This window comes from Amblyomma maculatum, chromosome 8 (genome assembly GCF_055883805.1).
Source record: "Amblyomma maculatum isolate TAMU_Amacu chromosome 8, ASM5588380v1, whole genome shotgun sequence".
NCBI classification, from domain to species: domain Eukaryota; kingdom Metazoa; phylum Arthropoda; class Arachnida; order Ixodida; family Ixodidae; genus Amblyomma; species Amblyomma maculatum.
The window spans coordinates 56,521,874-56,535,785 of record NC_139351.1 but is presented as its reverse complement, the minus strand read 5'-3'; the positions used below and the strand labels follow the sequence as shown (position 1 = coordinate 56,535,785).

At 45.9% G+C, this 13,912-nt stretch overlaps 1 protein-coding gene across 1 annotated transcript in view; it reads right to left on the bottom strand.

Moving 5' to 3' along the window:
- Nucleotides 1–2,917, bottom strand: part of LOC146181198 (tyrosine-protein kinase SYK-like) — a 52,563-nt gene extending 49,646 nt beyond the window's left edge. Inside the window, exons 1-2 of the mRNA XM_084575722.1 lie at nt 2,875–2,917; nt 2,450–2,797 (exon numbers count right to left, since the gene is read on the bottom strand). Coding sequence (XP_084431848.1) covers nt 2,450–2,797; nt 2,875–2,917 — 391 coding nt within the window. The remainder of the gene's footprint in view (nt 1–2,449; nt 2,798–2,874) is intronic.
- Nucleotides 2,918–13,912: the final 10,995 nt, after the last annotated feature.

Genomic DNA, 13,912 nt, shown 5'->3' with positions numbered 1-13,912 from the left:
ATTCAGTCTGTTTTTAATTTAACTGTTTCTCTTATGCCAAGTCTTTCTCATATTAGTATATTTTGTTATGAAGCTATTCCTTTCCTCATTAAAGCTTCCTCGCTCAAGTTTATTGAGCAGATTTGCTTTTTGCTGAATCGTTGGAGGCGATCATCATTTTTACAGGTCGTTCATTGTAATTTTCGATTTTGCCGAGTCAATCTTAACTATCAGGTTTGCAAACTAATTTCAATGATGACATTTTTTGAGTTGTTCCCATGGCAGCCACCCGCCGGTATCCCCCTCCTTTCCCTTACAAGTGGAGATCGGGATTTCCCTCCTTCCATTGTTCTACGTGCCGATAGGGACAAATGACAGGTGGCATGCCGCTTTGTTAACGCTATAGCGATAAACGTGGTAGCGATAAGAAAATCTGGAGTTGGCGGATTCGGAACTAGCTAGAAAGGAAGCACCGACAACATTTTTTGTCATTTCTCCCTGCAGGTTAAGTATACGGTTCCTCTACACAGCAGTTGGATTATGGTCTCCCTCCACCCTTTCAACTCGCAATGCTACAATGTGAATATAAGTTTTTTAAAGGAAGCTGCTCTCTCGTTGCTCACATTTGTGCGTCGCAGTTTTGAGTGCGCATCTTTGTGTATTATGAGCTTGCATTTATTGTTCAGCGGAGAGGAGGAGGAGGAGGAGGAGGAGGAGGAGGAGGAGGAAACAACTTTATTTAACGCATTGCATTAGGCGTTAAGAATGTCCTGGGCCAGGGTCACCAAGGCCAACTGATCTTGCAGCTGGTCAGAGGCTAACCAAGCCCGCCGCGTTGGGGGAGGAGGGTGTGGAAAGTGAGGAGATTGGAGGGCGACATGTTTCTGAACGGCCGTCATGCCTGAGGCCAACGCATCGCCTGTGTTCGGGACACGTGTTAAAAGTGGCGCCGTTTCTGACACGGGTTCGTATTTGACCTGAGCGATGGCGCTATCGTCGCTAGTAGGGGCGCAGCCGCCATAGAGAGCAACTTGGTGCGGAAAACATTTCTGTCTTGATGTATAAAAGACATCAACAAAACCTACTGCGACACAGTTGACGAATCTCATCTCAATCAACACACTGCGGCAGCTGCGACCGTCTATGCTGCCTTGTCTCTGGGAGGCATCACAGTGCAATAAATGATATCGGAAATGGTGTTGGAGATTGGCTACAACATGCCCTGCGTTCACAATGCATGGAATTACTCTAATTTGCGCTATTTATAAGACATCCTTCAAAATAATTTAGAATTGACGCCGAGCGAAGCCGGGTTTTTACCCGAATCCTCGCGCCGGCTATCGAAAGAGCGTTTGAAGTCAACAGTGAAGGACTCTCATTGATTTGCTAGGCTTTTCCACCATGTAGGGAGAGTATGATATGGCCGTCGACAAATTGCTTTCATAGTAGGTGATAAGCGCACACACTGAAGCGCCTGTCAATCGCTCGTCACGGAGTTAATGGAAAGGATGAGATTGATTGGTTTATAGGAAAGGAAGGGAGAGACTTACGCGATGATTCAACATTAATGAAGAGGGGGGGGGGGGGGGGTTGTTAGACGCGGTGATGGAAGGGTGCGTGACAATATGTGTAGCCGTGTATTTGAAATCTTACAAATCCAAAACCGATATGATCACGTGGCAACATAGTGTCCATGGCCTATTTGTGTACATATCGCATGTGCGTAGGAGTATATATCCACCGCTGTTTACAAATCAGTACGTTTGCCATTGACTGAGTACAGAACAGTGAAAGTGCGACTTTGAAGAGGCGATGGCATTTGCCCGGAGTCCGTGAAGCGTGCCGGGGATGCGATTAAACTGAATACTGCACACAAGGCTGATTATGCACGCAGCGTAGAAAAAAAAAAGCTTATAGATCACTGCAGCATTGTGAGAATGCGAAAGCATTATCGCTGCCTTCTAATATTTATCTTTATTTTATTTTACTCTTTATTTCTTTATTTTTAATTTTACTTTACTTATGTTATGCTATTGTATTTCTTTTTCCAGGAATATATCTTTATCACTAATTATTAATTTTACATAGCCTAGTAACGCTTTCGTAATTGGTTTACAAGGTGGGAAAGGCACAGTATCTAGCACACACTCTTTGTGGACGTCTGTACAACACCGCTTTAAGATTCGCATACACAGTCGTGGCTTCACTTTTGGCGACAACGTTTTGTGTCCACGGTTTAGCCTGACCAATATAGCCTATTAATGCTTTTGCAATAATATTATTAGCTTGGGACGCGCATATTAAGGCAGACGCCTGTGAAACGCCAAAGCAGGGGTGCAGCTCCAGATCTCACGGCCGTTGGTGCCGTTCAGCTGACGCTGAATAATGCGCTCAGTAGGCGAGCCTAGCATTGCTTTCCTAAGAGGGCGAACAGCTTGTGGCGTCAAAGGGAAACACAGTGAGCACTCACCGGCGCCGGCGAGCCGTCGTATCCGGTAGTGCAGCACACTGCGGTCGAAGCATAGCGAGAGCACGTAGTCGGGCCCCGATCGGCGCAGCAGGTACAGGCCGTCGGCGCATCCGCGCTCCCAGAGGATCCACTCAGCCGTCTCTCGGCTGACGGCGCCGTAGAAGCAGGCCGCTTCCTCCAGGGGTTCCCCTCCGTCCGCGTCCGCCTCGTCGTCGGCGCTGGCGCAGCACGAGGGCTCCGCGGCCAGCGTCACGCCACCACCGCCCGCGCTGCCGGCCCTGAGAACGCCGGTGACGCCAACACCGTTGAAATGGAGCGTTGTGTATATCTCGTACGTATATCGGTAATCTAAGCAGCAAAAACAGCCACTGGGTTTGGGGCCTTTTAAGGTATAGGTCTCAAACCTGCTGCTCGCGGAAACTTACCGTGTTGCCCACTTGCCCTAAAGGCAAATTCTTCGCTGCGCATGCGCCGAACAGTAACGGTTTACTTTCTGTATGCCCTCATTTCAAATTTCTGCCACCACTGACCGGTACGTCTGCGGTTAATTAGTTCCTAATTTGACACCGGCTGGCTGTTCGCACTGTTTTACTAAGTAGGCGGGGATGGACGTGTTTTCAGGCGAATTCGGGATGTGCAGTAATGCTCGGCTGTACTGTATCTTCTTCCTAGGCGCAGTAGGACTCTTGTTGTTGTTGTTGCTGTTGTTCTTCAAATAACATATGGTACATATCCGCACTGAGGATGGAATGGTCTAAGACAGCAATTAAATTTCTTCGTCCTCTCCCCTGCGACGTTTCACCCCCTTATTCCAATGACTGCTATTAGCTTGTTGGATGCAAACATCTCCGCTAAGTGCGACGTGGTGAAATGACCTTGATACTCTTGTTCCAAAACAACAGCCTCCCTCCTTCAGACACTATAGGACTCCCTTGACTTGCCCAAACCAAAATGAGAGCCACACGCGGGAAAGGGGGAAGGGGGAAGAAGGAACGAGGGGAAGGGTGGAAGGCATTCTGGCTGGCGTTCGCCAAAGGCGGAACTATAATGCAGAACGTTTTACAACACTTGACTTGCCCAAACCAAAATGAGAGCCACACGCCGGCGAGATGCCACACGGCTCTCGTGTCCCCACAGCGCTCCGTAATTGCTACTTTGCAGTGAAAACAAGTGTTTGAAACGTTCCCGCTGTTCTGGATTGTGGAGTGCTGATACTAAGCATATTGCCTACACGGTTTACTGGCAACATCGCGTCGACTGAATTGTTCAAAATTTTCTTCAGGTTTGACACACGAAGTAACCCTCACACTTCTCGTTGCTCACAAAATCCGCCTCTTGTGGAAATGTATGGAAGGTAGTGAAGGAGAGCAAAGAGGTGTCATATACTGAAAGGATCGGAAATAATTTGATGTGAAATTATATTATAGGTAAGTTGCAGTATCTGTCACACCTTTCTCTATGGACACCTGCACCGCTCCGTAAGGGAAGAAAGGAAGGTGGGAGTGAAAGAAGAGAGAGAGCCGCGCCCTTCACACACTCATCGCGTGTTTTAGAACGGGAAACCAACACTCATCGCAGCATTCTGCGCGAGCGCACTCGCGCCCCGCTTTTACCTTATCTCTTGGTTGGTTTCCCTATTCTAAATCTTTCTAATCGCGGGTTTCGCGCCTCTTTTGTCACCTTATTACCCTAACTGATAGGGCTCCACAAAACTCATTAATAAAAAGACAACGCAGCTTTTATGTTATGTCGAATAGAGAAGAAAAGTGAGAGGAGCTTCTTGCTGTCTTATTCTTGTGATTTTGGTAATTTCGAGATTAATAGCGCCTCCTGTACATTTGGCAATTCACATGTCTCGAGTCAGTGAACCAAGTTTAGATGCACCAGAGCTGACGTCGCTAAGGAACATCGCTGGTTGGATGTGTACGGTTCGAGGTGTTCGCGTACTAGTAGAAACGCTTCTTTCATCCATGCAAGAGGTATACATCAACATCCCGTCGTACAAGACGGATGAGTTGAATGTTCTGCGTCGTCATGCATGTCCACTGCAGTGAGTTATTCCCGCCGAGACGGCTCATTGGTTATTACGGTTGACTGCTGAATACAAAGCCGTAGGTTCAATCCTAGCCCTTTTCGATGGAGGCACAAAAACACGGCGCCCGTGTACTGCTCTATGGGAGTAGAAAGTTCAAAGTTTATCTTGGTTCAGATTGGATTCATTCTTGTTGCTATACATTTCACTCGCTTGCAATAGGGCATCGAGTTGTCGTTATGTCTCTTCTAATCTACGGCAAGATCCATGAGCGATGCATTCACTTTCCATGTATGTTTGAGGGACGATTTGTCTCTTCCGGTCATAAAGGAGAATTCTGGCTTGCTGATGAAAATGGCTTCTGCTTAAAAACCATATGATACAATAGGCTGAAATTATGTTGCCTCTATCACAACTCCTTTAATTTAACAATTGCGCACAAGCTGAACGGAGTTTGGATGGGAAAACAGCGTAACATCGCTCAGATAGAAATTTTCAAACTTTCGTATGTTCTTTCAGAGCTCGGTACGTAGAGGACGCCTACTTATACTTTTCTGCAACCATGCAGGCATACATCTCGAGCAGACGAAAAGCAGACGATGAGGTACAGAGGAACACGATTTAGGCGCATCCTTAATTGACTAATGATGTCTTAACTAGTGGAAATTATTGAATGGAGTATATAGGTGAATACGACGGCTGATATATATGGAGCACCGTATTAAGCGTGCATTCGAGTCAGAAGCCAAAGTCCGGGCGCATGCGTTCTTCGCATCGGTTCCTTTTCGTTCCCAGCCATCGTTTTCTACGGATTGAGATGAACTGCGTTGATTTCGCTAGGAGCTCTTTTCGCACGCATCTTCAGCATTCCAATTAAGCGAAATTTCGAGATTGAAGCCGTCCTTGACGCCCGCCTTTCACTTGCTGTTACAGTGCATAGTTCAAAATAGAGAGGGCGCCACACGTCTAACCAAGTGAAGCAAGGCACCGTGGAAGTTTTGTAAGAGCGCCCTATTTGTCCTCACCAAGCTTTCGGATTCTAAAAATAGAGGGCTGCTGCTGCTAGTGCTTCCGATTTTTCGATTCGCTTTGTAATGTTACGATGTATGTATAGTAGCAGGAAAGGCGCAGCACAAGCTGCTCAAATTAACGGGCAGTCATCTAACGCTTGAAAACTGAGCAAAGGAAATTTTTTAACCCCGCTATGGGGGGGGGGGGGGGGGGGGGCACCTCATTGTGCACTCATACAGGTCCGAACAATAGGCTACAGGACAAATTTAAATATTGCTCGTTCCACCTGTTCTGCCAGATTGGCCGCTTTCCATACTACGTGATATACGAGAAAAATGAAACATTATGTATTCTCAAATGTAGACACAGCAGCGTGCAATCTGACTTTTTAAAACTATGAAAGGAAGCGCGTGGGGATGCAGTGGAGGTCTTTGGATTAGCTTAGACCACTTGGGGCTTGATACGACTTATTAGATCACAAATGGTGTTTTGCATTTTGATTTAATCTAAATACCGTCGCCGCAGTGAAAATCGAGTCCGTGACCATGGGATCAGCAGCAGAACGCTAGAGACATTCCGACATGGCGACGGGTCATTTTATTCATCATTTGAAAAATAAAAACCATTTGGTGAAACCTTTCGTCGTGATGCGTGAATATATGCTGAATTTTCACACAATGGCAAATCGTGTACAATGTCAATCATTTACATGACAATGTCATGTAGCGTAGCAGACAAGCACGAGCTGTGAAATGCATTCTTCTGCCACCGAACAATCCAAAACAAAACAGAACACCAGGTTACCTTCGATGATGATGATGATGATGAAAACTTTTATTGAAAGCCACATTGGATTAGATTAAGGGAAGGCTGGTCGGGTCCCTAATCCGGGACACCGTTGGCAAAAGCCGCTGCTCGTGCTATTTCGACGATCGGGCTCGTTGTTCCTCGATGTACGAGCTGGACAGGGCCGCCTCCCAACCTTCCCACGTTGGCTGATGTATTATAGCAATAATAGTATTTTGTTGACAAGCCCATACCATATGGTATAAGTTTGCCTTCTGGCCACAAAATTTGCACTGCGCCGAAAAGGATTCGGGCTCTATGGCGTGAAGAGTTGCTGGATTTTAGTTTGTAACTTTCGAAGATGACACTCTTCTAATTTACTAAGACCCTTAGCGGGATTCGGCATTGTCTGCCTTTCAAGACGCAAATGCTGTAATATCTCTCAATACTTTGTTAGCGGAGAGGAGGAGCCTAAATCAGCAAGGGAGGACGTAGAAGGATTCCTAGGAAGAAAAGCTCGGGCCGAAGCGTGTGCGCGCTCGTTTCCTTCAGCTCCCTGGTGACCTGGTACCCATATTAGCTCCTTCCGTGCAGCTGAAGTCCTGCATTGACTCAGAATTTTGCAGGCTAGCGGCGTAATTCTGCCACGCATATAGTTCTTTTCTTGCTCCATCATCACTAAAATTAGTGTACGCCAGGTACGCGCGACCACAAATGCAATATGCTTCATCTGTATAATATTCTGAACACGTCACACTGACACACCTGTTGGTATCTGTGCAGAAACATTCAGAGCATTTAATTTTGTCTAACTATACCATTGTTCAGCTAAGGCTACGAAGATGAAATTGCCTTTATACCTCATTTCTCTATAGCTACCCGCCCAAAATCATAACTGCCTTTGTCTGTTTCGTAAGATTTTCTACAATAATAATAATAAACTTCGCTCCCGGTGAATTCAACCAGCACCATAAACTTCCCATCGCAGTAATCATCAACAAAAGTTCCCTCAGTGCTCCATTGGAATACAATGATATGTGCATTACTAGACTCTCCAAAAACCTGTAAACAAAGGAATTCTTTATCCGTATCATAATAACCACCAACAATGATCATATGAGTTTAAAACTGTCGTTACGATGCTAATTAACCAATTGCTGCGTTTTTGTTCATTAACTTATTTGTTACGTAATTTTCGTGTACCGCTTCATATTATTCTCCATCAATTCTTTCATGTTGTATGAAAATTATTGCCTATAATATTTTTACGTCTTTTCCTCTGTATTCTTATATAAGTTATGCTTTGGGTACTTCTCTTTGTGACGAATGCTCTTACTCTGCAGCCTTAGTGCAAATTAATTTAATTAATTAAAACAAATGTACTCAAAACATAACATACCCTTATAGATAAAAATCCGCGATGTTCTTCCAAATTCCCAGAGCCTCAAAGACAATTGCAAGGACGCTCAGCTATTTTATAGCTGACCTGCAGTAAGAGAGAGTTGAGCCTGGGTTAACAAGCCCACCAGAAGACGCATTAGAACGCTTCAGTAGGCCGCCTACATTATACGGGCTGAAAGACTTCGCGTGCGGCCCTCCTTTTAGCCACGGTTGACCAAAGCCGCGAGTCAGGTCCAGGTGCATGCTTGTTTATCGATCCGGACAAAAGAACCATTTCGCCGTGATCTATACTGCCCACACTGGCCCCGAAATAAACACAGCCCCACGAGCACGAAGGGCTCCTGCTACAGACAAAGAAAAAGTCGAGCCTGTTGCCTCTAACCATATTATCGATTTGATGCACCCTTGTTCCGTATGGACTCTCTTTAGGGCATAAAGACGGTTCGATGGCTTCGCGTGAGTCAGTGTAAGCTTGGCCGCCGTTCACAAAGCCTTTGAAAAGTAAAAAAAAGCAGGCATTGTGTTTTGCGTTTCTTTTGTGTTGTTTTTATACAGCGAAACACAAAGCCCACAAAGCCCGCATTGCGGGAGCTTTCTTTTTGCGACGCTTCTGACTATGCTCACACGTCAAAGTGCTCTCGCAAAGGCCAGAGACGTGCTCCTTTTGCCGTGCTGAAGAATAACAAAGCTGTTTTGTTCGGTGTTTTGCCTATTTAGTACGGGAGAGTACATAAAAAATGCCGACATGTTGCATTTCCCTGACTAGAAGCTCGAACAAATGGTCTTCTTATGGCCAGAGTCAATGCGATGTCGCGGCTCACAGCACTCAACTATATGGCGGCTTTCTTCTCCCCGGATTTGTGAGCTTTGTCCCAGTCTAAAGGGGAAGAATGCTCAAATTTAAAGCCAATTCCGAGTAGCGAAGAAAATCCGCAGGACTTGAACATATAGTCTAAAAAGAATACTGCAGTATTACATAATGCATAAGTTTGAAGAATTTGAGACAGTTTCTAGCTTTTCTGGTTCTTGCTTCCGAACGCTTTGAAGGAAGCGCAGAAGAGATGACCGGGCGTCCTTCGTCAAGCGAAATGTGCAAATGTTGGCTTTTAGGAACGGGATCTCTACAGAATGTAGTTGGCCGTTGTCCATGTGAAAGTTTGTTTAGCGTTTAGTTTTTTAATACGCATCCTGTTTAAACATGATCGTTCAGGTCAGACACGACGACTTGATGAAATAAACATGCTTAAGGCAAGGTAAGCTACCAAATATATTCTTTAATAAGGGAGTAATTGCTGATTGGCATTCACCCAAGCGCAGTCTTACGGCTACGAAGGAAAGCTATACAGCTTTCTCAGAAACTTCGTAGTTAAACAAAAATTGGTCCTGATTCGGATCAGGAGGAGGAGTTGTATAGCTTTCCTTTATATTCGTATGGCCGCGCTTGGGTGGACGTCATTGAGTAATTACTCACTTATACAAATATACTCCACCTTGAGGGACTCCCTTCAATATTCAATCGATAAATACATACTTAAAACAATAAATTTTTCCCAGGATACATCGGAAAATACCATCATTGTTATTCAAGCTCGGACGTCTTCAACATTATTTTCTGTATGTTCTATATTCTGCACATCCTTGTTGCACAATCAATGGCCTTACATAAATTCAACTCGCCATTATAACCACGGCTGCGGTGTAGAATCTTTCAATTTTAATACTGACCATCCTGAATGCTCTTTGTGCTTGTCAAGAGGAGCTGGCAAAGCACTTCTCAAACGGCATCATGTATTATGGATGCGTATTCTGTACTGTGGGACGCGTGTCATGCCGGGTATGGGGGATCGATTCCCAGTGCGCTTTGTAGATCGATGCAGAAGGGCATGCGATAAAGTGATACCTTGCGAGAATTGCGAAACGAGGGCAGCGAACGAAATCTATTATCTTCTGACATACGTCGGTTAGTCACTGTCGATTACATATAGCCTGTTGTGAGTTACATTGGTACTCATCTCACAGTACTGGGCACGAAGACAGGTTTTCTTGCGAGTGTGGATATGTAATAATGTGCGAACTTTCTTTCGCAGCTTCTTTAACGTCGCGAATGTTGCGTATAACGCACATTCGCTTCGCAGAGAAGGGAACAAACCAACATGGCGGGCATACGCTGAACGTCAGTTTAGCCCCGTGAGCCCACAGAAAGGTCCACATACCTTCAATGAGAATGGAGTTGGTACGGCAGGTGCACTTAATTCATTTAGTTTCTAAAGCATTTTCTCTCGTCAAGCTACGTTCTGTGAGATGAGCTCCCGCCAGCACCAAGGGTTAATGCCATGGGCTGTTTTCTGGACGCACTTATCACACCAGGAGCTTCTCATGCACGAGACATATGACCTGGAGACTAATGCCAATGACGTGCAAGATGCTCCGAGAACCGTGTAGGCGGGGCACCCCTCACGAACTCCATATGCTCGAGCAGGTCCATTTGAGAAGTTCGCTTTCCGAATTGCTTATAAATGGGACTTTTCTCCTTATCAATACTTTCGCTGTTCACATTCATCGGGCGAGTTAGCGTGGTCGTCGGGGCAGTCATGGATGACTCACTGTCGCCTTGAACGTTGACGCAAGAAATTTATTGTTTTATACGAGCAGTGAATACTACTGAAATATAAGGCTTAGCCTAATCCAGATTAGCCGACATCGTCAGGCTCCACAATTTGGTTACGCACGCACGGCAGGAGCTTATCTAAATAAAAAAATATGATCGAAGCAAGTTTTATTATAGCCCTTGTCTGCCTACTGTTCCCACTGCATAGCAATACATACAAATAGGCACACCTGCTTGAAGAGCACTGCACCGCATCAGCGCACAACACAAAGGCGACACTTCCTGTGCTACCTTTCATCACCTTCCCTTTTTCACCGCGTTTAAACACAACGCCTTCGCTTTGAGAGTTTTTTTAATTTTCAAATTAACTGTTGCTCTTCAGCTTAATAAAAAGTATTTGAGGTTACCTCCCCGAGTTCCCACTTCCGCCCTCTCCGAGTTCGCGCGATAATTAGCTAGAGCGGCACTCTCCAAGCGGCAGTTACAAGCCATCTCCCTACTTCCGGAGGACACGTTGGAGCCCCCGCCACTCCGGGAGGAGAGACAGTGCCCCCGTCCCCACCGTTCTTCACCGAACACGATGACCGTGCGTCATTTCCTGCGAGGCATCGTCCTGCGTGAGAGGGTTCCGCACGAGAGCGGGGATGAAGTTAAAAGCCCACAGATTTCCTGGATGAAACGGAACAACGACTTTTTTGGGCACGAGATGCGGCTCGCGATGGAACGGGCCCGGTCGGGGGAAGTCATTTGGGCGCGCCGGCTCTGCCCGCGTCAACAAAAGCCCCGCCGCTTCTCCCGCAGCAGCCCAGCCGAGATTCAGGACTCGGGTTTCCTCTCCTCCGACACCCTTTCCTCCCTTCCCTTCCCGAAGCAAGGTTTCCCGGAACCCGGCTCCGTCCCTTATCTCGCCAGAGCACGCAGCCGGGCGAGCGAGTCCGCTGGGTGTTCGGTAAATACGGATTTCTGCTGCCGCGTCGCCCGGTACGTTCCCTTATATCCGTCCTCTCTCTCTCAATCCCCTTCTTTCCCTCTTTGTAGACTGTGTTTACGGGCGCTTTTGGGCGTTTTTCACGGAGGTGCCGCTGACCGCTTATCTGTGGCGGAGCCACACGGAAGGCCCTCCCGAAGCCACCTGTTGATTGAGAAAAGTTCTCCCCTGATCTGATGCTCCAAAACACGAGCAGGCAAACGATTATGGCGCGCAGAAAAAATGGCCGGTAGTTGGAAGATGGTTTATAAGAGCGATGTTTTTTGTTATTTTATTTTATTTGGTTGTATTCAGGTTATGACAGCCGACAGAAAGGCAGAAGGACATCAGGATCATTCTTTTTCTTTTTCGCTAGAAGGCGTGAGGATTTGTAGCGAGTGTCTGATCTTGGAGCCAGTGATTGACCCTGTCGTTCGGTTATGGCAGGTAGTGAGGAAATCGGAAATTGTTGTGAGGGCGCTCTGGGCAACACCTCTTTTTGTTCTTGATTTTCACCGTTTAAAGCCATCACCATCGTAAATTTCGGGAGAGAATGGTATTTCTAGACGTGAAATATTTCCGGGCTGTATCTTCTTCTTTTGTTCGTAATTTACGAGCTGGGGAGTCTAGCATCCAAACCTATATTTAAAATGTAGTTTTACACGTTAAAGTTTACGTTATCAAGGTTCAACAGTAATGAATATAGACCTTTCAGTGGTCGAAGGGCTGTGATTCTACCACATGGAAGAGCTGATGGCTTATCGTCCCCAAACATGTCCGACAGCCCTTGTAAAACCTTTGTTTCCATTGGCTTCTGATGGCTTCTGTATCAAGCTTCCTGCATCTAAGTAACGCAATTTTTTAAAACCGGCCCTAAGTAATGCTGTGCGCCTATTGATCTTACAGCGTCAGTGCTAAACTGTGATATTAGAGGTTTCTGTAATACTAGGTGGGCGTCGCCACTCGCTCAGTGCGCATTGCAGAAGTCACTCAAGCTGATCCAGGTAACACGTTTAGGCGAGTGTGTCTCCTGTGTACTGAAATTGTCGCAAGCTTGATTGAGTGTCCCGTTGTAAATCGGAGCCATATAATCTAAAACAACTAAAAAAAAGGGAAGGAAACAGGTAGCTACAGACGCATTCGTCCCGGTCTCGGTGCCGCCGCCTCCAGACCGAGAAAGTCACGCGGATCATGCTACTCCTCTTCATGACACTATCGAGGCCTAGGTTCTTTGTCGAGACTATATTGGCGCTGTCAAAACTTGTCATAAGTATCAATAGCGCTGCTGAGCCCTGTCGTCCGTCGGCCATGGACTCGGAGGAGCCTTTTTTCGAGTGAGCGGCGAAGTGAGCCTGTTCCCTTTCCCACTATAGTACGTCTTTCACTCGGGTCACGTCACTGGGTGCAGCGACCGATGAGAGATGAGCGAATTTTCCTAGCGAAAAAACCGTATGAGTCACAATAACCTCGTACAGATTTTTCATAAAAACTCATACAAATCTCATACAATATCATATAATTCTCATACGTTGAATGATATTTGTATGAGATTATATGAGAATATGAGAAGAGTTTAGTATGAGTTTAATATGAGACGGAATGACGTTATTGTGACTCATAGGGTTTTTTCGCTATGGAATGGATAAAAAAGTGAACGACTCATTAGAAAATACGGCCAGCAGCGTGCTGAAGCAACAGTGCCGAATACTAGCGTAAATTCGCTGGCCGATCTTTGAAGCAGCACCTTGCTATAAGAGGGTAGTATTCTCTAGGTCAAATGAAAAAGCGCACACGTTTATAGATTGCGTCCTGCCCTTTGTACGTAATGGAGCATGCCACTTCTCAAACAACCAATGCTCTTATTACCGTGCCTGCCGTTTCACAGAATGCTTTCCCTCAGAATAACCCCCTTAGCAGTGAAGCCTACAAAGAAAGGGGAAAATTTTGATCTGGCTGAATTTTTTATTTCGGCCTATCAGTGATTATTATCAGATGTGTTTTTAAATCGGGTTCATCGCACTTGATCATGACGCCAAACTTTGACACAAGGTAACGATGTACGAGCTATGCATCTTTGTCCCGCACGATATATTTGCGTAAAGCCCGTTACCAAGCAGTGAAGCCCACCAACGACTATCACACTTTGTGCCGCTTACACAAAACGTAGGCACAACTTGGGCGTTTTGCGCGGGCTAAGAATAGACAGGTACGAGGTGGGACCTGAATGTACCCCTATGCGGATTCAACTGCTTTTCGTAATACGGTGCTGACCCACACCGCCTTTAAGCCAGCATTCTGTTGCTGCGCATGTGCACGTATACCTACTGCAAAATCAAAAGTTCTACGGGGCAATAACCTCAGACATTCTCATTAAATCGCATAGACTCTCATAAGGTACACATGATTATCATAAAATATCTCGCATAATTTATTATAAGGCGGAAGAAACTATGAGATCTCATGCAATTATATGCGACTTCTATGTGATTTCTAATGTGGATTGAAATAGATTTTGCGCGAAAATGTGAGGTTATTGCCTCTGATAAGCGGGGATCCAGGCACTGGTAGTGGGCCTCATACACCTCATACAATTTTTTTAGTGTACTTTATGTGTGCACTGCGTGCAGCAATAAGCTCTGCTGATGTCAACGCATCATG